The sequence below is a fragment of the Eretmochelys imbricata genome, chromosome 13, assembly GCF_965152235.1.
Source record: "Eretmochelys imbricata isolate rEreImb1 chromosome 13, rEreImb1.hap1, whole genome shotgun sequence".
NCBI classification, from domain to species: domain Eukaryota; kingdom Metazoa; phylum Chordata; order Testudines; family Cheloniidae; genus Eretmochelys; species Eretmochelys imbricata.
The window spans coordinates 33,097,451-33,125,080 of NC_135584.1; the positions used below are offsets into that span (position 1 = coordinate 33,097,451).

Below are 27,630 nucleotides of genomic sequence, written 5' to 3' on the forward strand. Positions count from 1 at the left end.
ACCTAGTGGGGTTTTCAAAATCAGTTAGGGAAGGGCCCAATTCACAAAGGCACTTAGGTGGCTGCCTACCTAAGTGGCACCTTAGGCCTACAGATCCCAGAGTTAGGCCCCTTGGGGATGCACAAAACTGCTGCTCAAGGGCCGTCAAACGCCGTTGGTGCCTAAACTCACTAAGCTCCTGCTTTTTTGAGGGAAAATTTCCCTAGGTGCCTCTGGGCATGTGCTCAGCAGCCCCAAGCCAGCCATCCTGACAGCTGAGTCCCAGGGCCCTGCACGAGCTGGGGGGAGATAGCCAGGCCTCTGCCTCACTTGCCCGCGGGGCCCAATTGGGTAAGCATGTTCAGAGCTCACCTATCGGATTGGTCCCATATAGGTGAGCTTACGCAAGGTGAGGATGGGCTGGAGTATGGGGAAGAGGAGGACCTCCCTCATAACTTTTAGCCTAGTGGTTTGGTTATGTAGCTGGGGCATGGGATAACCATGCCTCAGGTGGTCCCCCCTCTGCGTCAGGGGGAGATGGGACTTGGACAGAGATCTGCCACCTCTCTGGTTTCATATATTCCTAGGCCAGAAGGGACCATTGTGATCATCTAGTCTGACCTCCTGTATAACACAGGCCAGAGATCTGCCCCAAAATAATTCCTAGAGCAGATCTCTTAGAAAAACATCCCATCTTGGTTTATAAATTTTCAGTGATTGAGAATCTGCTGCGACCTGTGGTAAACTGTTCCAATGGTTAATTTCCCCCAATCTTACACATTTATGCCTTATTTCTAGTCTGAATTTGTCTAGCTTTGACTTCCAGCCATTGGATGGTGTTGGAACCTTTCTCTGTTAGGCTGAACAGCCCATTATCAAATTTGGTTCCCCCTGAAGATACTCTAAGGTAGCAGGTAGGTGCCTAAATCCCTTTGTGAATCTAGCTCCTGGCAGGATTTAAAAAATTCATCTTAACAGTGTATGCACGCAAATCCCTGTGAAACTCTGGCCCACAGAGACCAAGCCATTTGCCCCAAGGTCACACACAAAGTCCATGGTAGAGCCATCCCTTGAACCTGGATTTCCCACCTCTGGATGTAGAATGTTAACCACTGTACTGTCCTTCCACCCAGCTGTTCAAGGACAAATTCAAGTCTTTTTGGAGTGTATGCTCTTCAGGGGCATAGATTGTGGATAACACTTAACAGAACGAGGTCCCAGTTCTGCAACCTTTGTCAGCTCCCACAACAACATCAATTAATTCCAAATGAGTCTTTATTCAGGCAAGTCTGGTTGTGAACTCAGTTCAATTTTTGAAAAAAATATTTCTGGGAAATGGTTTATGATATTCATCCTGATCAGTTATTAATAAATGGATCAATCCAAGTCCTAATTACATTGTATAATTATATCTGTCTACTGGAGCCTGTAAAATTCCAAAGCTAATTAAATAAAGAAGGTAAATAGCCATTGGGAACAATTTTAATGGAAATTAGGCATCAAAATCTTTGACACGGCTTTTAAAATCTTAACCACAGTATAAATCACAAGCCAGACCCTCCACTGCTGTAAATCACAGTTACAGTGACTTCATGGGAGTGACGCTGCGTCACACCAGCAGAGGGTCTGGCCCACTGTCTCCAATGGACTGATGCCAATTTACACTGTTGGACTGTTGACTGCAATGGAGCTATGCTGGAAATCTGGCACTTTATTGCCAGTCAAATTCTGAGGGTTACGAGTTTGGGGAGAATATGTTGCACTTCCCATGCAAATAGAGGCAGTGGAATCCTTTCTTTAAGTGCTGAACTCTGCCTTAAGGGCAGGTCTACACAGGGAGTTAGTCAGGAACAGCTATAACCGGGGAATAGCTGGCCGGGGGGCGGGATAGCTCAGTGGTTTGAGCATTGGCCTTCTAAACCCAGGGTTGTGAGTTCAATCTTTGAGGGGGCCATTTAGGGATCTGGGGCAAAAAAATTGGGGATTGTGCCTGCTTTGAGCAGGGGGTTGGACTAGATGACCTCCTGAGGTCCCTTCCGACTCTCATAGTCTATGAGTCTATGAGAGGGCAGCACTGTGGACAAGGATCTGGAGGTTCCCATGGGTCACAAATGCAACATGAATCAACAGTGTGATGCAGTTGCAAAAAAGGCTAATCACATTCTAGGGTGTGTTAACAGGATCGTCGTATGGAAGACATGGGAAGTCATCGTTCTACTCCACTCAGCACTGGGGAGGTCTCAGCTGCAGTACTGTCTCCCATTCTGGGTGCCACACTTAAGGAAAGATGTGGACAAATTGGCGAGAGTCCAGAGGAGAGCAACGAAAATGATCAAAGCCAATGGAGGCTGTGGAGTCCCTGTCATTGGACGTTTGCAGAACAGGCTGGACAGATGCCTCTTGGGGCTGGCCTTGGTTTATTGGTCTTGCTTCAGCACAGGGGGTTGGACTTGATGACCTGTTGAGGTCCCTTCCAGCCCGGCATTTCTATGGTTCTAACTCTCCCTGTGTGGACATACTATGGGATCTTCAGATGTGCCTATGTGTCTAATTCCCATTGAAATCAACAGATGCTATTCTGAAAAAACACACTAGGTGTCTTACCTGAATCCTCAGGCACCTAAACACCTTTACAAATCTGCCCCAAAATCATCCCTTGTCCTGATGGACAGCAAACCCCAGGTTACTGCAGTCCATGGAGGACAAATGCAGCATGTGGAGTGATAGGCACTTGGCAGATCTAGTAACTCCTGAACAAGGATTCAATGCTGAGGATGCAGCTGGAGTACAACATGGGATTGCCTTGTCTGTTAAATCTGGGAGGCAGGAGGGGAGGGGCATGGACCAACTCTGCAGCTAGTACTAACTTGCACAGCTGAACTGATTCAAATGGGGTTATGTCAGTTTACACCTGGTGGGAATGCGGCCCAGGATAGTAGAACCTCAGAGTTATGAACACTAGAGTTACAAACTGACCGATCAACCACACACCTCAATGGGAACTGGATATACGCTATCAGGCAGCAGCAGAAGGGAAAAAAACCAAAAAACAAATACAGCACAGTGCTGTGTTAAACATAAACTACTAAAAAAATTAAAGGGAAAGCAAAATTTTTCTTCTGCACAGTAAAGTTTCCAAGCTGTACTAAGTCAATGTTCAGTTGTAAACTTTTGAAAGAACAACCATAATGTTGTGCTCAGAGTTACAAACATGTCAGAGTTATGAACAACCTCTATTCCCGAGGGGTTCGTAACTCTGAGGTTCTACTGTAGTTTTCATTTTTAAATTCCTCATGCTCCCTTTTTGGCTCTACCTCCTTCGAAAATCCAACAGTCTAGTGGCCACTGTCTTCAGAGCATCATTCACATCCTTGTTTCTCAGGGAGTAGACCAGGGGGTTGAGCAATGGGGTGACCAGGCTGTAGAGAAGGGAGAACATTTTGTTTAGGTTGATGGTTGCGCTTGCCGTCGGCACCATGTAGACCATGGCCAGAGCCCCATAGAAAGTGCTGACCACAATAAGGTGGGAGGTGCAGTTGGAAAAGGCCTTCTGCCTCCCAGTGCTGGAAGGGTTTTTTACTATTGCCGTGATGATGAATGAGTAGGATGTCAGGGTTAGCAGGAAGGGGATCAGGGTGGCTGTAGAGGACAGCAAGAATGCCGCTAAGGTGATCAGGTGGGTGTCACTGCATGACAGCTTGACCAGGGGCATGAAGTCACAAAAGAAATGGTCGATTTCATTAGGGCCACAGAAACGTAGTCTGTAAATCCAGGCCATTATCACTGGGTTGAAGAGGAAGCCACCCAGCCAAGAGCAGGATGCCAGCTTAATGCACTCCCTCGTCTTCATGAGGGATGTGTAACGTAGCGGCCTGCATATTGCCAAGTAGCGATCGTAGGCCATCACCGTTAGCAGGAGGATCTCGGTGGCTGCCTGGGAGCCAAAGATATAAAGCTGCATGACACAGCCGCTGAAGGAAATCGCCACACCCTTCTCAGCCAGGAAATCTTGCAGCATTTTGGGGACGATGTTGGATGTGTACCAGATATCCAAGAAGGACAAGTTCCCTAGGAAGAAATACATGGGGGTGTGAAGGCCTTGGTCAACCAGAATGGTGAAAATGACCAGGGTGTTCCCAGCCACGGTGGTGAGGTACATTAGCAGAACCAGCACAAAGGGACCAATCTGGAATGGGTAGAGGATCCTGAACCCGCGGAGGATGAATTCTGTAACATCGCTTTGGTTTCCCCTCTCAACATCTGCCATGTGTGCAATGTCTAGAGAAAGCACAGTGCACCAATCAAGCACAGACAGACAATAAACCAGAACAATTCGGGGACTAGACCCAGCCTTTATAATGCAGTCCTACGTCAATGAATGGCTTTCATCATTGTGGTCACAAAACCAAACACCATCTACTGGAAGAAGGTTGAACACCACTGACGAACTGAGAGAAATGGAATGTCTTACTACCCATATTAGGTTTCAGAGTAGCAGCCATGTTAGTCTGTATTTGCAAAAAGAAAAGGAGTACCTGTGGCACCTTAGAGACTAACCAATTTATTTGAGCATGAGCTTTCGTGAGCTACAGCTCACTTCATCGGATGCATTCAGTGGAAAATACAGTGAGGAGATTTATAGACTCACAGAACATGAAAAAATGGGTGTTATCATACACATTGTAAGGAGACTGATCACTTAAGATGAGCTATTACCAGCAGGAGAATGGGGGGGGGGTGAGAGAGAGGGAGGGGAGAAAACCTTTTGTAGTGATAATCAAGGTGGACCATTTCCAGCAGTTAACAAGAACGTCTGAGGAACAGTGGGGGGTGGGGGGGAATAAACATGGGGAAATATTTTTACTTTCTGTAATGACCCATCCACTCCCACTCTCTATTCAAGCCTAAGTTAATTGTATCCAGTTTGCAAATTAATTCCAATTCAGCAGTCTCTCGTTGGAGTCTGTTTTTGAAGACTTTTTGTTGTAATATTGCAACTTTTAGGTCTGTAATCGAGTGACCAGAGAGATTGAAGTGTTCTCCGATTTGTTTTTGAATGTTATAATTCTTGACGTCTGATTTGTGTCCATTTATTCTTTTACGTAGAGACTGTCCAGTTTGACCAATGTACATGGCAGAGAGGCATTGCTGGCACATGATGGCATATATCACATTGGTAGATGTGCAGGAGAACGAGCCTCTGATAGTGTGGCTGATGTGATTAGGCCCTGTGATGGTGTCCCCTGAATAGATATGTGGGCACAGTTGGCAAGGGGCTTTGTTGCAAGGATAGGTTCCTGGGTTAGTGGTTTTGTTGGGTGGTGTGTGGTTGCTGGTGAGTATTTGCTTCAGGTTGGGGGGCTGTCTGTAGGCAAGGACTGGCCTGTCTCCCAAGATTTGTGAGAGTGAAGGGTCGTCCTTCAGGATAGGTTGTAGATCCTTGCTGATGCGTTGGAGAGGTTTTAGTTGGGGGCTGAGGGTGATGGCTAGTGGCATTCTGTTATTTTCTTTGTTGGGCCTGTCCGGTAGCAGGTGACTTCTGGGTACTCTTCTGGCTCTATCAATTTGTTTCTTCACTTCAGCAGGTGTGTATTGTAGTTGTAAGAATGCTTGATAGAGATCTTGTAGGTGTTTGTCTCTGTCTGAGGGGTTGGAGCAAATGCGGTTGTATCGTAGAGCTTGGCTGTAGACGATGGATCGTGTGGTGTGGTCTGGGTGAAAGCTGGAGGCATGTAGGTAAGTATAGTGGTCAGTAGGTTTCCGGTATAGGGAGGTGTTTATGTGACCATTGCTTATTAGCTCTGTAGTGTCCAGGAAGTGGATCTCTTGTGTGGACTGGTCCAGGCTGAGGTTGATGGTGGGATGGAAATTGTTGAAATCATGATGGAATTCCTCAAGGGCTTCTTTTCCATGGGTCCAGATGATGAAGATGTCATCAATATAGCGCAAGTAGAGTAGGGGCATTAGGGAACGAGAGCTGAGGAAGCGTTGTTCTAAGTCAGCCATAAAAATGTTGGGATACTGTGGGGCCATGCGGGTACCCATAGCAGTGCCGCTGATTTGGAGGTATACATTGTCCTCAAATGTGAAATAGTTATGGGTGAGGACAAAGTCACAAAGTTCAGCCACCAGGTTTGCCTTGACATTATCGGGGATACTGTTCCTGATGGCTTGAAGTCCATCTTTGTGTGGAATGTTGGTGTAGAGGGCTTCTACATCCATAGTGGCCAGGATGGTGTTTTCAGGAAGATCACCGATGGACTGTAGTTTCCTCAGGAAGTGAGTGGTGTCTCAAAGATAGCTGGGAGTGGTGGTAGCGTAGGTCCTGAGGAGGGAGTCTACATAGCCAGACAATCCTGCTGTCAGGGTGCCAATGCCTGAGATAATGGGGCATCCAGGATTTCCAGGTTTATGGCTCTTGGGAGCAGATAGAATACCCCAGGTCGGGGTTCCAGTGGTGTGTCTGTGCGGATTTGTTCTTGTGCTTTTTCAGGGAGTTTCTTGAGCAAATGGTGTAGTTTCTTTTGGTAACCTGAAGGAAATACTCACCAGCAACCACACACTACCCAACAGAACCACTAACCCAGGAACCGATCCTTGCAACAAAGCCCCTTGCCAACTGTGCCCACATATCTATTCAGGGGACACCATCACAGGGCCTAATCACATCAGCCACACTATCAGAGGCTAGTTCTCCTGCACATCTACCAACGTGATATATGCCATCATGTGCCAGCAGTGCCCCTCTGCCATGTACATTGGTCAAACTGGACAGTCTCTACGTAAAAGAATAAATGGACACAAATCAGATGTCAAGAATTATAACATTCATAAACCAATCGGAGAACACTTCAATCTCTCTGGTCACTCGATTACAGACCTAAAAGTTGCAATATTACAACAAAAAGTCTTCAAAAACAGACTCCAATGAGAGACTGCTGAACTGGAATTAATTTGCAAACTGGATACAATTAACTTAGGCTTGAATATAGAGTGGGAGTGGATGGGTCATTACACAAAGTAAAAATATTTCCCCATGTTTATTCCCCCCCACCCCCCACTGTTCCTCAGACGTTCTTGTTAACTGCTGGAAATGGTCCACCTTGATTATCACTACAAAAGGTTTTCTCCCCTCCCTCTCCCCTCCTCCCTGTTCTCCTGCTGGTAATAGCTCATCTTAAGTGATCAGTCTCCTTACAGTGTGTATGATTACACCCATTTTTTCATGTTCTGTGTGTCTACAAATCTCCTCACTGTATTTTCCACTGAATGCATCCGATGAAGTGAGCTGTAGCTTACGAAAGCTTATGCTCAAATAAATTGGTTAGTCTCTAAGGTGCCACAAGTACTCCTTTTCTTATTACCCATATTAGATTAGTCATGGAGTTATTCAAGGAAAGATGGGTCAAATGGAACAAAATGAGAAGAACAATCACCCATGGAACTGTCACAGATCAGTGGATGAGATTTTCCAAAGCTGTCTCGGGGATTTGGATGCCAAGTTCCCATTAATTGAGCATCCATGTCTATTAGGGCACTTTGAATATTCCCACCTATATATTTACATGCAGTGGGCATGTAGGAGTCTGGCATGCAATTCCCATTAAACTACAAAAACCCCACCTGTAACTCACTGAGCATTATGATCTTTCCTGCCTCAGTTCTGCTGGGTTCCCAGACCTTTTTATTAGTTGCCAACCACTCTTAATATTTGTGCAAAATATCATGTGAACTGTCAATAATTCTCCTTATTTTAAATAAAAAATTTGGGGCCAGAGATCCAAACGTATTTAGGCACCTAAAGGTGCAGATAGTTGCTTAGTTGGATTGGCAATGACACCGAAGCAGTTTAAGTGCCTAACTCCCATTGCAATCAATGGGAGTTAGGTGCCTAGGTGCATTTGAAAAATTTCAGTAGGCACCTTATCTGCATCTTTAGGAGCCTAAAAGCATAAAAACTATCTGGTCCCTTGTAACTAAATTTAGTTCAGCTCTGCAAAGGAACAACCCTTTTCACACCACAAATGAAGCAAGAAAGATGAAGCTTTGTTCCATGCTGATGAAGTCTCACCGAATTGAAATTGTTACTGTTTTTAGCATTTCAGAGCCTCTGGGGTACAGCCTACCCAAGTGTGGGGACACAGCTTTACAAGTAGCAGTGAGAGGCAAAAAGGCATCCTTTAAAAAGTGGAAGTTAAATCCTAGTGAGGAAAATAGAAAGGAGCATAAACTCTGGCAAATGAAGTGTTAAAATATTATTAGAAAGGCCAAAAATGGATTTGAAGTATAGCTAGCCAAAGACTCAAAAAGTAACAGCAATTTTTTTAAAAATACATCAGAAGCAGAAAGCCTGCCAATCAACCAGTGGGGACACTGGTGATTGAGATGCTAAAGGAGCACTCAAGGAAGATAAGGCCATGGCAGAGAAACTAAATGAGCTCTTTGCATCGGTCTTCATGGCTGAGGATGTGAGGGAGATTCCCAAACCTGAGGCCATTCTTTTTAGGTGATAAAACTGTCCCAGATTGAGGTGTCATTAGAGGAGGTTTTGGAACAAACTGATAAGCTAAACAGTAACAAGTCGACCAGGACCAGATGGTATTCACTCAAGAGTTCTGAAGGAACTCAAATGTGAAATTGCAGAACTACTAACTGTGGTATGTAACCTATCATTTAAATCATCTCGTACCAGATGACTAGAGGATAGCTAATGTGATGCTAATTTTTAAAAAAGGCTCCAGAGGCGATCCTGGCAATGACAGGCCAGTAAGCATAATGTCAGTACCAGGCAAATTGGTTGAAACTATAGTAAATAACAGAATTATCAGAAACATAGATGAACATGATTTGTTGGGGAAGAGTCTACATGATTTTTGTAAAGTGAAATCATGCCTCACCAAACGCTGGTGGAGGGATGATGTGGATTCTAAATCTGAAAAAAAATACAGCTGGATCAGAGACAATTGTACTTGAAGTTTTTGTGTTCTCCTCAGGTGTCTAGAGAAGGGGTGAAATGTTCCAAAGAACTGAAAGGCTAGATTTTCAAAGGTAGTTAAGAGTCTAGAGGTTCAGATAAGCACATTGGAAATAGAAGCCCTCACCAATTATTTGGTACACTCCCTTTGTGCAAAGGTTAATGATGACACAAGGTACAAGGCAGCAGAGAATCAGGGCCCTTATACCTAGACAATGTAGATAAAATGGAAATTATTGTGAAACACCATGACTGCGAGGAGACTGAAGGAACCTCGTTCTATTTAATGTTATCCCAAGATTGACAGATTTCTGCCCATCCTCCCCCCAGCAACTTGAATCAAGAAGTGCAAGAAACAACCTTTCTTAGTCTTTGTAATTAATCAATATTTGGACTCTATACTGCTCTCACTGGTGTCCATTACAAAACTCCCATTGACTTCAATATGAGTAGGACTGGACTATTTTTCTCTGGAAAACATAGTTTACAAGAAAGTGTTCTGTGCCTGATTTTGATCTCACACCAACGTAGCTGCACAGACACTGAAGGCTGTGGTATGACAGATAGAGATAGGCAGGTAGATAACAGGGGTGGGTCTGTAGCTGGTATAAATCAGTGTTGGTCTTTTATAGTCAATGGAGTTACTCTGTTCTACACCAGCTAAGGATTTAGCCACCGGAGTAACTTCATGAAAGTCCATTGTTGTTATAATAATCACTGTAACAACTGGAACATGATAATATATGTCATAATATATAATAATATATAGTATAACATATATTCTAAGAAGAGTATTCCCCATCATGTGTTAGGCACTCTCCAAACATGTCAGAAGGACAATTCCAGCTTGGAGTCACTCCCAATTTAAGGACAGGCAAGTAGGCAGAGGTGAGGTGAAGGGGAATAACCAGAAGCAACACACATACAATTTGCACTCATATATGTAGCTATAGCAACAAGATTCAGCAAACACAGAGAGGCAGAGCTGGAGATTGAAGAGGGACTCGCATGTGGAGAGGGTCGGAAGAGCTCGGGGAAGCTGGACTACAAATAGGTGGCTTCATGGAACATGGCAGGAAGGTGACCGGGTGAGAATCTAGCCAGAGGCTGGGTGAGGCTGGGAGGCTTGGCAAAGAAGATCACGAAGGAGGGACAGAGCTATGTAGAGCTTTGAAGGCAGTGACAAGAAGCTTCAATATGATACAATATTGGCTGGAAAGCCAAGGGAAGGACTCAAAGGGGGATTACATGACCAAAGTGACGCGAAAGAAAGAGGAGTTTAGGGGGTCAGTGTGCGTTTCTGGGAGGTCCGAGAGGAAGCTGCTGCAGCGACCAAGAATGAAGTTATACTCATGTAAACCTGGTGAAATGAAGGTCAGAATGAGAGTCTATTATAATTTAGTAAATTGTCTATAGATTCAGATTTTTCATCGGTTCCTCACTTAGATAATTTACAGGTCAGATTCTACAAAGAAAGCAATGGAGTTATTGCGCTTTGCCTCTGTGTAAAACTGAGCGCTCAAAATGCAAGGAATCCAAAATGATAGAGTCACCTTGGAAAATGGCAAAAATTGCAGAATAGTCTCTTTTGCTATAATTTCCTTCTGGCACATCTCACATGGTGCAATGGAATATAAATAGCATGTGCTTACCCGCTCCGGCACGGTTCAGGGTATTGCTATCCTTGCATCAGTTTTCTCTCCTAATTTACACAAAAATAGAAAAATAAATGAACAAGAGAACAATTCAGGAATGAATACCAGTACCCAATCTTTTAATGAGATCTAATTTCATTGAACAAACAGATGCGATTGAAATCAGAGTTAGTTCCAGACAGTAGAACCAAAACGTATTCCAGAGCTATTAGAGGCTACTGTTACCAAACCTACTGTCTGTGGGAGAGATAGAAGTCTAACATGCTGGTGTGCAGATGGATCTTGTTATGATCACACATATGGTTTGCAGGGTATGCTCTTTATACGTGAAATCATGGCATTTGAGGATAGAGTCCTTGAATTCGTCAGAGCTCTGGATCTCAGATGGGCTCATTAAATCAGCTTTATGTCTCATGGGAACTGGAAAGTTGTATTGGAAAGTGGTATTGACATCAAATGTTTTTTAAGCGCTTGCATGTTCTCTCTGTTTTCCAAGCCTTGTCCACACACAGAAATAGCCCTGGGTTTAACTTCAATTGTTGTTTTTAAACTGAGGCCTTCTCTACACACAAACGTGCAGCATTTTAATTAAACTGGTTTAGTCTGACTGGTGCAAATTCCAGTGTGAACACACTTATTGCGGGGCATGAGTGGCTCATTCATAAATTGTTAGGGGAGAAGGGCCCATTAGTAAATCAACTCTGACCTTCTGCAGAACACAGGGCAATGACAAGAAATCAGTCTTGATGTAAAGACTCCAAGTGATGGAGAATTCACCACATTGCTAGATAAATGGTTCCAATAATTAAGTATGCTCATGGGTAAAAAAAAATTGCCTGATAGTAAGAACTTGAAGCGACATCACCAACATCCACTATTGCCTACTCTAGGCTCTTGTTTCTATGTGAGAAACATTAGAAGAACTGGGATAACTTTCAGTGAAAAGTTTTGATTTTGATGAGTTGGCATTTTATGACCGGAAAAAAGTTTTGCAGAAAAATTCTGGACCACTTCTACTCTTAATTTTCTCTTGGATAAACTAAACAGATGGAGCTTCTTAAATCTCTCACTCAAAGGCAGGTTTTCCAGGCCTTGAAATATTCTCATAGCCCTTTTCTGAGTCCTTTTCATTTTTTTTTTTACTTAAATTTGTTCCTAATTGACTTAAACTAAACCCAAACACGCTACTCCTAAAAGAAACTAAGAGTGTCCACAATTGGGGGCTGCGTTGCTTGAAATAAATCAGATTAAATTTCCATCTAGTACAACTCACCATGTAGACAAGCCCTGATTCAGTTAAATGGGTGCAAATTCCTGGGTGGAGAAGGCCTTTTCTACACACAAAAGGAGTACCACTTTAACTGTAGACTCAGTTTGTGGAGAAGCCAATGATTAAAATTCTTGAAGTTGCGTTAGGAATTTGGAAGCCCAGTTCTCAAAACTGATGGGAATCATTCAAATCTTGCAGGGGGCCTCTGAAAAATCTCAGTCTTTCGCAAGCAAGGGTTGGAAAAACAGAAGAAAATATCTGAATATCATCTATGAGACTTTGGAAATACAGAATAATCACTCAGTATCAACCTCTCATTCCTCACCATGGCACACAGGTTTTGACAAACAAACAATCTGTACAGCTGGTCAGAACATGTTTTGGGCTTGGGAAAATGTTCAATTTTCAGCAATCACAAATCTAAAACCTTTCAGCTGAAAATGGAACAATTTTTGGCCAAAAACTGCTGAAACTAAAACATTTTCAAACAAAAACTGCCACCCTCTACAATTTTTGATTTTGTTTTGGGGGTTTCAGTTTTCTGATGAAAAATCAATATTTTGCAAGGGAAGACTATACTTTCCATGACAAATTTTATTTAATCAAACTTCAAGTTGTTTGGAATAAGTTTTGATGGAAAATTTTTGACCAGCCCCAATAAACTGGTTTATCTGACTCAGTTAATTATCCATGTGTACAATGTGCATCAGAGTCACACCTTTACATTCCACTAAGGGGTAATAGAGATGATTGGAAAATAGCGGTCAAATGAAGTTTGGAGGAAAAACAGCCTGATTGAACTGATGAACACTTAGTAATATTCCATCCTCATTTTCTGACCAGCTCCACTGTGTACATTAGAGGCCTTGGAAAGTTTGATTCACTAATGTCTGTAGAAATGGATATGAGAGCTTCCCATGGAAGGCACTGCAGAGAAGCAATTATTTGCAAAATAAAACGCCATTTGAAAAACTCAAAAGAAGACAAGCCAAATAATTTTCTTTATTTTTGTAATTTTGTTTTCTAAATGTTCAAATATATTGAAGTTGTGTGTCAATAGGCAGAATTTTGGACTTTATGTTAAAGCAAAAACATCTTGTTGACAAGCAGATATGAAGCATGGTGGGCCAAATTTTCAATTGGTGTAAATCAATGGCACTCTACTGATGTCACAGGACAATGTACACCAGACTCTACACCTCTGATTATTACAGTTAATTGGAAAATTAGGATTTTTCCCATGACAATTTTTACAGGAAAAATTCCCATTTGACAAATTCCACCAGGAAACTCCAGGGTGAGAAATGTTGAAAATGTGAGAAAGATTTTGTGGCACCCTCTCTCTCACACTTTACCATTTCCCAACATTTTCCAGCTGGGAAAAGTGAAAATGCTACTTACATGCACAACTGAAGTAACTTTTGCAAGTTGGAAAACAGACAGGAAGTGCAGAAAATCCCACAATTTTGAAACAAATAATTTCAGAAATACCAACAAATGTTCAGGTTTTTTTTCCAGAAGAAAAAATGGCATTGAAAGTCTGGAAGAGGAACAATTTCAATGAAATATTTCTGTAAATAAAAAAGTAAAAGAAAAAATTGATTAAACCCTAATTTTGCAATGCACATTTTTTGGTTGGACATTTTTGGGCCAGCTCTACTGTAGGGAATAAGGTTCTCATATCTTATCGCATGAATTCCAAAAGCCCAATAGACATTATTGACCAAACCAGTTAACCTTCAACCAGTTAACAGCGCTTCACCCAAGGCACCATTTAAACTGCAAGTACCTCCCTGACCCATATGTAGGAAATTAGAACGACTGATCTATTGTTGCCATGACTTTTTACATACTGTTAATTTTCAAAAAACCCTACTTTGATTTACTGTGAATTTACTAATCAAAGTTCAAAACTAATGAGAACTAATCACAAGATGTTTGACTTAATCAACGCTCGTGAAAGTCAATGCTCTGCTGGAATAAGGACTCAGCTCAAAGTGACAAGCCGTTTTCTACCCCCCTTCTTCAGACTGGGGAGTGTGGCAGCTGTTCTGCTAGGGTGGAATCCTGCCCTATGCTTGGTACCCCATTGAAGTTAAAATGCAGGACGAGGTCCTTGCTCTCCAAATTGCGATTGGAATCTACGGGACCATTTGTTTAGTGAGGCTTGGATTTTCAAATGGGCCAAAGGGAGTCAGGAATCCAAATCCCATTAAAAATGTGTGGGGTAGATCACTTAATTCCTCCAGGCCACTTTGAAAATCACAGCTGTAAGTCATTATCTAAGGGGCCTGAATTACCACTGCTTTGTTCCACTTTGTGCTGTGTAACTCCATCCGCATTCAGTGGAGTCATATAGACATAAACCTGGAGTAGCACAGTGGGGAATCAGGCCCCATAGGAGTCGCAGAATCAGGCCCTGAGTGAGAAGTCCAGAATCTAGCCCTGTGACATCAGTGCAATTGGGACCCCCAAGATGAGATTTTCAGAGTTACCCAAGGGATTTGGAGGCACAATTTCCATCACATTTGATTGGAACTGCACATCCAAATTCCTTTGGTGGCTCTGAAAATCTCATTCCAAGGCTGACCAGTGCCCCAGTGAAGGTCACTACAGAGTCTGCAAAGGGGTGCCCAATATGCCTATTCCCTGACATTTATGACCCATCACTCTCCTCAAAACCTCTTTCACTTCCATGTTCCGCACACTGTAGGTAATGTGGGTCAGCATGGGGGTGAAGACTCCATCCAGCATGGCTACCAACCTGTCCTGATCCAGGTTGATGAGCAACATATGTAGCTGAAGACGGTGGTGCTGTAGAACTGATGTACCACCATGAGGTGTGAGGAGGCGCAAGTGGAGAAGGCCTTGTGTTGCCCTCGGCTGACTGGATGGTCCAGAGGGTTTGGATGTAGGAGAGCAGGGTGACCAGAAAGGCACCCAGGCCGAATATCCCCCCTAAGATGAGGGTCACCATCTCCCTGAGGTACGTGGAAGTGTAGGATGAAGCCAGCACTGGGGGAATGTCACAGTAATATTGGTTGATTTTGTTGGAGTGGCAGAAAGGCAGGGTGAAGGTAGACACTGTGTGCAGGAGGGAGTTGAGGAATCTGGTGACCCACGTTCCTGGCAGTCATCAGAACGCAGAGTCTCTTGCTCCTAATGACCATGTACTGCAAAGGGTTACACATGGCCACTTACCAGTCACAGGCCATCGCCTCCAGCAGGAAAACCTCCCTCCCTGCTACAGCCACCAGGAAGTTGACCTGCAACATGCAGCCAGTGAAGGAAATTATGCTGCTCTCTGACAAGAGGTTTTCCAGCATCTTGGGTGTTGTAACAATGGAGCAGCAGATGTCTTACCAGGAGAAGTTGTGGAGGATGAAGTCCAGCAGGTTGTGCAGCTTAGCCTTGGTCTCTATGGTTAGGATTTGAGGCCATTGACAGTGAGGGTTATGAGGTACATCAACAGAAAGGCACCAAAAAGAGAGAAGCAAATGGCTGGGCGATTGGAAAGTGCCATAAGGACGAATTTGGCCACGATTGTCCCATTGTCCATTTCTCTGCTTGAAGAGGAGCTCTCCTGCAAGGGGGTAAATGAAAGCTATTTCATAGTGTGAGACTCTGTGCATGGGAATGACGGATGGTCTTTGTGTTAAGGCAAAGGAGTGGGAGATGGAAGATCTAGGCTCTCATCCACAGGCATGTCTCCACCTGTCTCCCGCCAATAATAAACATTCTTAAACTGATCCATTTTGGGTGGTTTTTTTGAACCAAATTGAAACTCAGTTAGACATGAAACCCTCTCCTCCTTGGCTGTTTCAGTGGTTCATGGGCATTGTAGTGTGGGTGCCTCATGCTTTCATTTTCCTTTCTGAGCTGGACCCCCTGGCTTGATTACATCTCATCTGATTGACTGCAATGGAGGCAGAAACAGGGGAATCTCGACTAGGCGTAGAGAGGTTATTTGACCTCTGTATTTGGAACTGGTGTGTCCATTGCTGGAATCTTGTGTCCAGTTCTGGTGTCCACAGTTCATGAAGGATGTTGATAAATTGGGAAGGGGTCAAAGAAGAGACAGAAGAATGATCAAAGGATTAGAAAACCTGCCTTAGTGATAGACTCAAAAAGTTCAATCTATTTAGCTTAACAAAGAGATGGTTAACGGGTGATTTGATCACAGTCTATAAGAACCTACACAGGGAACAAATATTTAATAATGGTATTAGACCCACAGCAGGGGCCTCCATATGGTATGGGGGAACAGGCAGGTACCGGTCACAGTATTGGTATATAATACTCAAAGTACTCTTTATTGCTTACAAAATAAACCTCATTCACGCCACATTCATACCCCAAACATACAACACCAGAATCCACAGATCAGAATGAAGTCCCGATGGCTAGTCGAGGTTCGGTCAGACCAGATCAGATCAGATCAGATGCGGGGAGCTGGCGGAAAGACAACATCTATATGCAAACAGGGCTCTGGGGTTGTTGAAAGACTCCAAATTTCAAATGTGTGAAACCTCCATTTATTATCCACTTTGTGACATAATTAGTCGTTTGTCTCTGATGTTTGGGCCTTTCACCCTGTCATAAATATAAAGAGAAGGGTAACAACCCTTATGTATGCAGTAACCTAAAATCCCTCATGGCCAGAGGTGCAGAATCCCCTTAACTGTAAGGGGTTAATCAGTTCAATTAACCAAGTTTGGCACCTGACCAGAAGGACCAATGGGAAAAGAAGATACTTTCAAATCAAGGGGGCAGGGAGGTTTTGTTTGTGCTCTCTTTGTTTGGTTCCCTCTCAGGACACACAGAGACCAAGCAGGTAAAGCAGCTCCTAAAAAGAACCTGAAATAATCCATCTAAAATTACAGCAATTGGAAGTAATAGCAAGGAAATGTGTTAGATTATCTTTAGTTTTAGCTTGTGAATTTTCCCTATGCTAAGAGGTAATTTTATTCCTGTTTTGTAACTGGGAAGCAGAGTCAGAGGGGAATTCTCTGTGTTTTAAATCTTTTTATTTACCCTGTAAAGTTATCTTCCATCCTGATTTTGCAGGTGTGATTCTTTCACTTTTTTTTAAATAAAATTCATCTTTTAAGAACCTGATTGCTTTTCAGTGTCCTAAAAAACCAGGGATTTGGTCTGTGTTCACTTTGTTAACTTATTGGTTGGTATATTATTCTCAAGCCTCCCCAAGAAAGGGGTGAAGGGGTTAGGGGGTATATTTTGGTGGGGATAGGGCTCCAAGTGGCCCCTCCCTGAATGTTTGTTTAAATCACTTGGTGGTAGCAGCAATACTGTCCAAGGACAAGGGACAAGGACAATTTGAGCCTTGGGGAAGTTTTTAACCTAAGCTGGTGGAATATAAGCATAGGAGGTCTTTCATGCCAGTCCCCACGTCTGCACCCCAGAGTTCAGAGTGGGGAGGGAACCCTGACACACCCACAACTCTGTTCCAGGCAGGCCACCATGATCCAAGACATGCCATTTCCTCCAATTCTTATACATTTTTTATAGCAGTCCAGCTGGTGTTGTTCCTTATTTACTGATTCTTCATATATTTCCCAGGGACATAACAAAGTTGTTTTGTACAAATCGTCCTTACCCACTTGAAATCTTAAGTTCTTGCTTCAGTTACCAACACGCAATGCACGTATTTATGTCAAACGCACTCCATCCATACTATGCCTTGATGGCCTATAGCACATTACATGGATATATGGATACATGGATATCTATAAATATCTATAGATATCTATAGGTGTAGATATAGATCTACACATGTCCCAACAATAGGTGTAACACCCTGGGACCCCAATATTCACCACCGTCATGTAATTAGGATATGTTTTGCACAAAGAATGCCTTGTGCGGTATCATTCTAAAAGTCTTGATCTGCTAGACATTAATATCTCATTGGGTTGTATGTGTTATTGTCATATGTGAAGTTATGAGGTTTGGCTATGTATGTATTACTGAAACATGTTGTGAGGTTGAAAACACCCACAAGCAGACTTTCAGGTACAACAGTAAATAGACCAAACAATGTTAATGGATTAATAAATGCACAAAAACAGAAGGATTACCCCAGGAACTGTGTACAATAGAAATCTCTCAGAGATAGCACTACAGAATGGGGACTGTTTGACCCATGGCACAGCACAAGAGCTTTCCAGAAAGTGGGGAGAAGATGTAAAAGGGGAGAAATGACATCATGATGGTACCTCACTCTTCCTACAACACGGTTTTGTTTATTTCCTAAGGTAATGTGCTTTGATTTGTTTGCTATCACTTATAATCACTTAAAATCTATCCTTTTGTAGTTAATAAACTTGTTTTTGTTTTGTCTAAAACCAGTGTGTGGAAATCATAACTGGGCGGCAGAAAGCTATTGCATATCTTCCTCCACATTGAGGCAAGGAGTGAATTTCATGAGCTTATGCTGTACAGTTCTCTGTGCGGTGCAAGATGGTATGATGATGGGTTTACACTCCAGAGGGGAGTGCATGCCTTAGGAGTTGGGAGGTGCCTTAGCTGAGCCTTCCCATGCAGAGCTGATTTCAGCATCTGTGTGTAGCTGCAGTTGGGTGTGTGTCTGTCTATCTGTATGTGTGCTGGAGGGAGATTGAGGGCCTGTCACAGCAATACTGTGTAAAGGGAGCCCAGGCTGGTGAGTCAAGAGGGCTCAGTGGTACCCCAGTTCTAGGTGGCACCCTGGGGGGAACCCATCAGAATGGGCTTTTCAATCAAGCAGACAAACGGCTAACAAGATCCAATGCCTGAAAAGTTAAGCTGAACAAATTTAGACTGGAAATAAGGTGTACATTTTTAACAATGAGGGTAAACCACCATTGAAAGAAGTTATCAAGGGTCATGGTGGATACTCCATCACTGACATTTTAAAATCAAGATTGGGATTTTTGTTAAAAGATCTGCTCTAATTCAAATAGGAATTACTTGGGGGAAGTTTTATGGCCTGCGTTATGCAGGAGGCCAGACTAGATGACCACAGTGGTCCCTTCTAGCCTTGGAATGTGTGTATGTTTGAATGGTGCCAGCAGAGGGGCGTCCTCACTGAATCATGGGAGACTCCCGGGAGCCCAGCCCCGGAGCCCAGCCCCCAGAGGAGAACGAAGGAGAGAGGCACCTGAACTACAGCTCCCATGAATTGTTGCGGCAGCTCAGTTGGATGCCCGTTGACGGCCAACAGCCCTGCAATAAAATGCTGTGTCTGGGTTGGACAAGCTGCCATTTTCATTTCAAATCCTCCTGATCCAGAATAAAATATTTCTTTCCAATTCTCCCTCAGGAAAAAAAAAAACCCTGAAACTGTTTGGTTGAACTTCCTGTGGAAAGTGTTGATTCAGCCTGTCATAAATATAAAGGGAAGGGTAAACACCTTTAAAATCCCTCCTGGACCGAGGAAAAATCCTTTCACCTGTAAAGGGTTAAGAAGCTAGGATAACCTCGCTGGCACCTGACCAAAATGACCAATGAGGAGACAAGATACTTTCAAAAGCTGGGAGGAGGGAGAAAAACAAAGGGTCTGTGTCTGTCTGTGTGATGCTTTTGCCGGGGACAGAACAGGAATGGAGTCTTAGAACTTAGTAAGTAATCTAGCTAGATATGCATTAGATTATGATTTCTTTTAATGGCTGCGTAATTAAGTTGTGCTGAATAGAACGAATATTCCTGTCTGTGTGTCTTTTTGTAACTTAAGGTTTTGCCTAGAGGGATTCTCTATGTTTTGAATCTAATTACCCTGTAAGGTATTTACCTTCCTGATTTTACAGAGGTGATTCTTTTTACTGTTTCTTCTATTAAAATGTTTCTTTTCAAGAACTGAATGCTTCATTGTTCTAAGATCCAAGGGTTTGGGTCTGTGGTCACCTATGCAAATTGGTGAGGATTTTTACCAAACCTTCCCCAGGAAGTGGGCTGCAAGGGTTGGGAGGATTTTGGGGGGAAAGTCGGTTACAAACAACGTTTTCCCAATAAACCCAGATAAACGTTTGGTGGTGGCAGTGGAAGTCCAAGGGCAAAGGGTAAAACAGTTTGTACCTTGGGGAAGTTTTAACCTAAGCTGGTAATAGTAAGCCTGGGTGGGTTTCATGCAGGTCCCCACATCTGTACCCTAGAGTTCAGAGTGGGCAAGGAACCTTGACACAGCCAAACTGCATTTCCTGTTGAAAAAGCATTGTGATGGACAGTTCCCAAGCAGCTCACTCTATTTGCTACTCTCCTCCACTCAAATAGCAGAATATCTTGCTTTCATCATAGAGTCGACTACGTATCTTGTATGCAGTCCAGCCCTTATCAGATATCTTCATCCTTCCTAATGCACAGCTTTGATTGACTTCTCTCCCTGGCAGCTTTCTCTCCATTCTTAATTTAAATAATATCCCTCTAGATTTTGTTCTAGAAACTCCTAAACTAGAGGTTGATTCCCCTCTGTTTCTGGGAGGGGCTCTTCTGTTGGTACTTGCTTTCTCCACAGATTTTTAAACCTCTCATCTCCAGCATTTTCTCATTCAGGCAATAGGACATGACAACCTGCAACCTCGTGTCACCCACTCTTCCCTTTTAGTTGTCTCCTCATTTCAGTGACAGCTACTGAAGAAGACTTTGAGTTCAGCTCGCTCCCTTCCCAGTATAACCCACTATAACCAAGGAACTCTTCGGCATCCCTGCCACGGGGTACCGCTTTTGCCAACACACCCACCCACCCCCTTTCAAATGGCCCAAGTCAAACATGGTGATAGGCCACGAATGAACAGCATTCTGCTTCCATTTCAGCAACGAGACAGCACTATTCCCAAGGATTTGTTCTTAACAGACGTGCGGTCACCTAGGGACACTACCTACTAATGGGCTAGAAGATGCATTTCAAATGTGTGGCCGCATGGTCCTTGCAAACAAGCACTGGCTTGGGTATCTGGAGAGCTGCGTTCTGTTCCCAGCTCTGCTTTCTGATGTTGGGTCTCTGTTTCCCCTTTCGCCTCTCAGTCGGAGATTTTTAGTCCCCTCCTGTGAAAATCCCAGGTTAGAGCCATGCGAGTACCAAAGTGGTTAACAAAGAGGAGGATTTCTCATCTGTCTCCTCTGAATTCGCTACCAGCTCCAGAAGCTAATGAGGAGCGGCTTTGCGGGAGCCCCAGGTTACATGTCAGCAGCACTCCATTGCCCCCTCCTTTTACTGCCTGACGTCTACCTGGCTGCTCATCTCTCTCCTCTTTGGACAGCACTTTCCGCTGCTGCTACATCAGCTTTGTTTCCTTCCCCAACTAGTGACTTTTGCCAAGCAGCAGCCTCCACCTAACTGGCCATCCCTTGTCCTGGGGCCCAGGCAAACTCTCTCCCCTCCTTCAGATTCCTCTTCCAAACGCATTTCCCCCCACCCCCCGATCCCTCAGTCAGTAACTCTGTCACGAATGCCCTTGAGATACTAACATAGTTCAGAAAGAGAGAGAAAGAGAGAAAGGCCCTGGACTTCCTATGGTACCAGTCAGGCACTACCTTAATCTGTTCATTCCTTCCACACTCCATCTGTCTCCGTGGCCTGCTGTTACCTGCCCCACCAACTTCTCTTGTCTCAGTTCAAATAGGGAGCTCTTTTCTGCATGGACCATGGGCCTCAGGTTTGCACCTAAGAGTTAGGTTGACCTAGCTACACTGCTCAGGACTGGTGATAGCACTTGGTTGTTGTCCTTGTCAGACAACCCATCAACATTGCCCTGGCTGGGGACTCCCCCTCCAGAGGAAGAAATCTCCAGGTGTTTCTCTGGCCGGTTTCAGATCTCTGTGCTCTGTGACGAGAGACCATTTGAATGGCCATTGGGCCAGAAAGAGAGTGTGTGGATTCATACCCTGGCAGTTAGCGCATTCACCTGGGAGGTGGGAAAACCACATGTAAGTCCCTGGTCCAATGATTATTTAATTATTTTAACAAAGTGGAAGAGTTTGACAGGAGAGATGGGGACACATCCTGCCCCCTGCCCCCACCCCAAGCCCCCTAAGCAGCACCCTAACCACTCAGCTGAGAGATGGGAGTCCAAGTTCAAATCCATTATCCGCATCAGGCAGAGTGTGGAATGACCCTGGGCCTCCCACATCCCTGGTGAGTACACTAACCCATATTCATGATGAGTTTCAGGCTGAACAAAACCAGACAATAATTATTGAATGACTCTAGACACTGAGACTGAAAAAGTGAAAACTTTATAACTGCTAAAACAGAAATTGTCTCCAGCACATGCAAAGACATACAAAGTAAACAGCCTTAAATCAAATTCTAGTATGTTCTCAAGCTGCATTTTCTTTCTTTGCCGGTCTGTAGCGTATAGAAAATTTCTATAATTTTCTACGGAAATATTTTTTTCGTCAGTTTGAGTGTGCACGGTGAAATCAACACGTACTGAAATTTACAGATTAAAATCGAATGCTTCCAAGCCTCTTTGTACTGTGCACAACAATTATTATATAAAGTGGGTACAATGGTTAGATTAGATTTGAATGGCATGTTATTTTAATAGGTGAAATCCTGCTCCATTGAAGTCAATGGGAGTTTTGCTATTCATTTCAGCAGGGCCAGGATATCACCCAATATTTTTGACCCTGGAGGAGTCTTGATGATCTCACTGTATCGGGTTAGCAACTCCCTTCTTCTTTGCCACAAGTCATCACTAGCTATTCTGAAGAAATGATCACACAACACCAAAGAGAAAGATCCATTTCCCACATTTCCCACTCCTCAGTTTATTGCCATTTCACTGACAGCTAAAACCATGACCGAACAGTCTCTAAATTCTTGTGAAAGCTGTAAATTTACTGACTGCTTTTCTTAGGGCCTTTTTTACCTCCTTGTTCCTCAGGCTGTAGATGAATGGATTGAACAGGGGCGTCAGGATGGTGTAGAAGATGGAGAACACTTTGTTCAGGTCTTGCAGTGTCTTAGTTTTGGGGAGGAGATAAACAATGATCAGGGTCCCATAGAAAGTTGTAATCACAATGAGGTGAGAGGAGCAGGTGGAAAAGGCCTTTTGCCGCCCGGTGGTGGAAGGGATTCTCAGGATGGAGGTGATGATACAAATGTAAGATGTTACAGTTAGTAGAAATGGGGGCAGTGAACATACACCCGACAGGACAACACCCAAAAGTTTTATCAGATGGGTGTCGCTGCAGGAGAGGTCTATCACTGGGGTTAAGTCACAAAAGAAGTGATCAATCTTACCGGGGCCACAGAAAGGCAGTTGTGACATCAAAGAAGTTATTATGGTAATAGGCAAAAACCCATTTATCCAAGACCCAGCTGCTAGCAGGACACAGAATCTGCCATTCATACGGGCTCCATAGTACAGTGGTTTGCATATTGCTAAATACCGATCATAAGACATTACAGCTAAGAGATAACATTCTGTGGCTCCAAATAAACCAAACAAATAATATTGTGTGAGGCAGCGCTGGACAGAAATGGTTCTGTCCCCCGTCAGGAGACTGGCCAGCAGCCTGGGCAGGATGGTGGAGGTGTAGCACGTCTCCAAGCAGGACAAGTTCCCCAGGAAGAAATACATGGGAGTGTGCAAGTGCTGATCAGTTACAATGAGTGTAATGATGAGGATGTTCCCTACCATGCTCAAAATGTAGATCACTGAAAAAAGAAGAAAGAGAAGAATTTGCAGCTCAGGGAGATCCCCAAATCCCAGTAGAATGAATTCTGAAGCCGTTTTATTGCTCCAGACTGGACCGGCCATAGGTAGTAGTTAAAGAAAATCCCACATCCCCTGAAAGAGAACATAAAAATATATTTGAAGATTAATACACCAGCAGCAAATAATGCCATAAGATTCTTTTTTTTAATGTCTTCTGCTGGTCACTAGAGGAATGCAACCCAAGCTGTAAACTGACAGACAACTCAATGTCTGTAACAGATTTTTGATCTCCAAGAACAGCAGCTTAAAGACACTGTCATTCTAGGTGGACGCTGAGTTTATGACACCAAATATCAGGCTAGGTATTCATCTGGTACAGAAGTACAGGTTATATCAGCGTGAAGAACTGCATGGAAAGCACCGGAAGTCCTTTTTATTACTGACCTTGGCACAGAAAGTGGGAATGCGCTAATAAAGTTTGCGGATGACATGAAGCTGGGAGGTATTGCCAATACAGAGAGGGCCTGGGATATCAGACAGGAAGATCTGGATGACCTTGTAAACTGGCGTAATAGTAATAGGATGAACTTTAATCGTGAAAAGTGCAAGGTCATGCATTTAGGGATTAATAACAAGAATTTCTGTTACAAACTGGGGACGCATCACTTGGAAGTAACAGAGGAGGAGAAGGACCTCAGAGTATTGGTTGATCACAGGATGACTATGAGCCGCCAATGTGATACGACCGTGAAAAAAGCTAATGCGGTCTTGGGATGCATCAGGCGAGGTGTTTCCAGTAGAGCTAAGGGGGTGTTAGTTGTACCGTTATACCGTTACCGTTATACAAGGTACTGGTGAGACCTCATCTGGAATACTGTGTGTAGTTCTGGTCTCCCATGTTTAAGAAGGACGAACTCAAACTGGAACAGGTACCGAGAAGGGCTACTAGGATGATCCGAGGAATGGAAAACCTGTCCTATGAAAGGAGACTCAATGAGCTTGGCTTGTTTAGCCTAACTAAAAGAAGGCTGAGAGGCGATATGACTGCTATCTCTAAATATATCAGAGGGAGAAATACCGGAGAGGGAGAGGAATTATTTAAGCTCAGTACATAAGTCAGGGGTTTGTTACAGGAGTTGGTGGGTGAGATTCCGCGGCCTGCGTTGTGCAGTAGGTTAGACTAGACGATCATAATGGTCCCTTCTGACCTTAAAGTCTATGATTCTATGATTCTATAACAACAATCTTTTATTTTACTTTTGTACTGGCTTTAAGAAAATTGGTCAGCTTCATGGAGCTGCATGAATTGGTCATGTTCTAGAACAGGGGTTCTCAAACTGGGGGTCATGACCCCTCAGGGGGTCATGAGGTTATTATGTGGGGTATAGTGAGCTGTCAGCTTCCACCCCCAAACCCCGCTTTGCCTCCAACATTTATAATACTGTTAAATTTTTTTAAAATGTTATTTTAATTTATAAGGGGGGTTGCACTCAGAGGCTTGCTGTGTGAAAGGGCTCACCAATACAAACGTTTGAAAACCAGAACATTAAAATATTTGGAAAGCCCATTCAATGTATTCTCTGCAGGGGTGTTTTGTTTGATCCCACCCCATGCTGCCCTGGTCTGCAGAATGCAAGCCATGAGCATCAAACTGTGATTTCAAAGGACCAAGCATTTACTTGGTGAACCAGAATGGCCAGAGTTACACTATCAAGAACTCAAAAACAACCCAAAGATAAAATTCAGAGGTTTGAAAAGGGATATCCCCCTGCCTTAGCATATAGGACAATTAAATGGCTAATTAAATGGGTGGGCTGGAAGAAAGCTGCTTTGTGCACCTACCTCTTAAGTAGCTTGTGCAGGAGACAGGATACTACACTGCGTGGATCAGTGATCTCATCTGATCAAGCTGTTCCTATGGTTCCAAACTATACTCTTCAGGCTGATATTTCCAAACCTGCCTTGGGGAGCGGGGTGCACAGTAAAGAGGGTATGCAAAGCTCAGCCTATACAGCTAAAACATTGTTAGCATCTATCTAGCATTAAGTTTCTCAACAGCTCAGGGAGGCAGATCCCCTCCTGAAAGGTAAAACACAGCAGTGAGCAGAGAGGATGGACTTTATCAACTGCTCACTCTTGTCCATCTGCAATTCTGATTTACCTGAAAAGAGTTGTGAAGGTTGATTCACCTCTAAAAAGGGTCTATTTCAAGCTGGAATCGTTTGATAGGGCTCCTTTTTCAGGATGAAGGTTCTACTGTCCGTCTTCTAATGTCATCTCTCCATGCAGCTGATTTCCTTCAACAAGCAGATTCCAGTTTGGATGTCCTAGTTCTGCTGCGTGTTTTTTGTACGTTGTGCCTTGTCTAAAAGTGCCAGTCTCTGGTGTCTCATTATTTACCCTTCTTGCAAGAAGGTGAAATCTCCACGGACACTTCTGCAGATGGGATTTTTGAATCCATGTCTAGGACAACTGGGACATTGTTAAGAACATCAAACTCTTAACCTCAAAGGGAACGAGTTGGAGGACATAGAACTTCTAACCTTCCTCATTTCCTCTCTCTTTACCACATATATTAAATGCCCCCAAACTTTGTGAAAGCAGAGTTAAGGTTGCCCAGAGGTGAATCGTGCCCTTCCAGAATGGGGAAAGTCATTAAACTTAAACCTCCGAAAACCAGGCAGTGGAGAGTTAAAGGACACCTATGTCACTGCAACATGACTTTAACTCCGCTTCCTGGAGCAGGCAATAGCCATCACATCTAAGTATGTCGTGGGGGTGCAAAGGTTAAACCACCGACGGAAGGGGTAGGATTTTCTAGCTCTTGATGTCTCCAGATCAAGACCAGAATATGCTTTTGTCAAACATTAGTTATTAGACTCAATGCAAAAATGACTGGAGAAATTCTCTGGCTCGTTATACAGGAGGTCAGGCTACAGGATCTGTCGGTCCCCTCTGACTCTGAAATCTATGAACCCATAATCGAGAGATGTGAGAAAGGACTAAGAGAATAGGGTGTTGTTGGGGGGTGTCCCACAGATTTGAATTCCAGCCTGTGTCTGCCTGTGCTCCAAGTGAGTTCGTGGTATGAGGCGTAGCTGTGTTGAACTGTGGAGGGATTTGCTGGAGCAGCTGGTGATGAGATCTGTTGCTGTGCTATGAAGCTGCGCTTTGAGAGATCGATGGCTCATTGCAGCACTGAGTCCTGTCGGAGGGGCCAATGGAACTCTTTGGAACATGCACGGGGGACAGGAATAGGGGATCAAACACCCCCAGAGAAGCAGGGCCCCCCAGATCCCAACTGGGGCTGGGGCAGCTGCTGCCCATTCCCTCCTTTGTCTGAGGTGTGTTCCTCTCTGTCTCCTGGCCATTGCCCTGAGCAATGGGGCTGTGAATAAGAGATGTCTCTCCTTACCTCCCCCACCCCCATACCAACCAGCTGGATGGGAGCAGGGGAGGGGAGGGGCAAGGGGTGGAGGCTTCACACCGGATAGGGGAATGTGGAGGTGACAAGCCCCCTTCCATCCACAGCCATGTCCCCCTTCCAGTGTTTCTCCCCTCCCCTGGCCTGACACTCTCCCCCACCCTCAATCCTCTCCCCTATCTCCCATCCACATTTATCCACGAGTCGTAGAGTTCAAAGCCAGAAGGGACCATAGGGAAAATTAGGAGCTCTAGTCTGACTCCCGTATACCACAGGCCATTGCATGTCACCTGGCTACCCATGTTTTGGACCCAATAACTAGCATTTGGCTCAAGTATCTTCCGGAATGGCAGCCAGTCTTGGTCTGAAGATATCACGAGATGGAGAATCCACCACTGGTTTGTTCCAATGGTCAATCACCCCCACTGTTAAAAAGATGGGACTTATTTCTAATTTGAATTGGTCCGGCTTCATCTTCCAACCGTTGGTTCTTGTACCTCCTCTCTCAGCTGGCGTTACTGATGTTGTACAGAGAATGATACTGAATCAAATGCCTTGCACAAGTCTAAGTAGATCATGTCGGAGTTCCCTTTGCCAACCCAACTCGTCATCTCAAAGAATGAAGTCAGGTTAATTTGACAAGATCGGGTTTTCATAAGACCATGTTG

The 27,630-nt window shown here is 43.9% G+C and overlaps 2 protein-coding genes across 2 annotated transcripts; both read right to left on the bottom strand.

Moving 5' to 3' along the window:
• Positions 1–3,289: 3,289 nt before the first annotated feature.
• On the bottom strand, positions 3,290–4,246 carry LOC144273137 (olfactory receptor 11A1-like). Its single transcript, XM_077831623.1, has one exon. It carries the CDS (start codon positions 4,244–4,246, stop codon positions 3,290–3,292), a length of 957 nt encoding a protein of 318 aa, XP_077687749.1.
• Positions 4,247–22,689: 18,443 nt separating this feature from the next.
• Positions 22,690–23,613, bottom strand: LOC144273914 (olfactory receptor 11A1-like). Its single transcript, XM_077832635.1, has one exon. The coding sequence runs from the start codon at positions 23,518–23,520 to the stop codon at positions 22,690–22,692; it is 831 nt and encodes a 276-aa protein (XP_077688761.1). The 5' UTR covers positions 23,521–23,613.
• Positions 23,614–27,630: the final 4,017 nt, after the last annotated feature.

What these genes read in the sequence shown, in the direction of transcription:
- LOC144273137 (XM_077831623.1), bottom strand. Translation starts at nt 4,246, where the DNA reads ATGGCAGATGTTGAGAGGGGAAACCAAAGCGATGTTACAGAATTCATC.
- LOC144273914 (XM_077832635.1), bottom strand. Translation starts at nt 23,520, where the DNA reads ATGGTAGGGAACATCCTCATCATTACACTCATTGTAACTGATCAGCAC.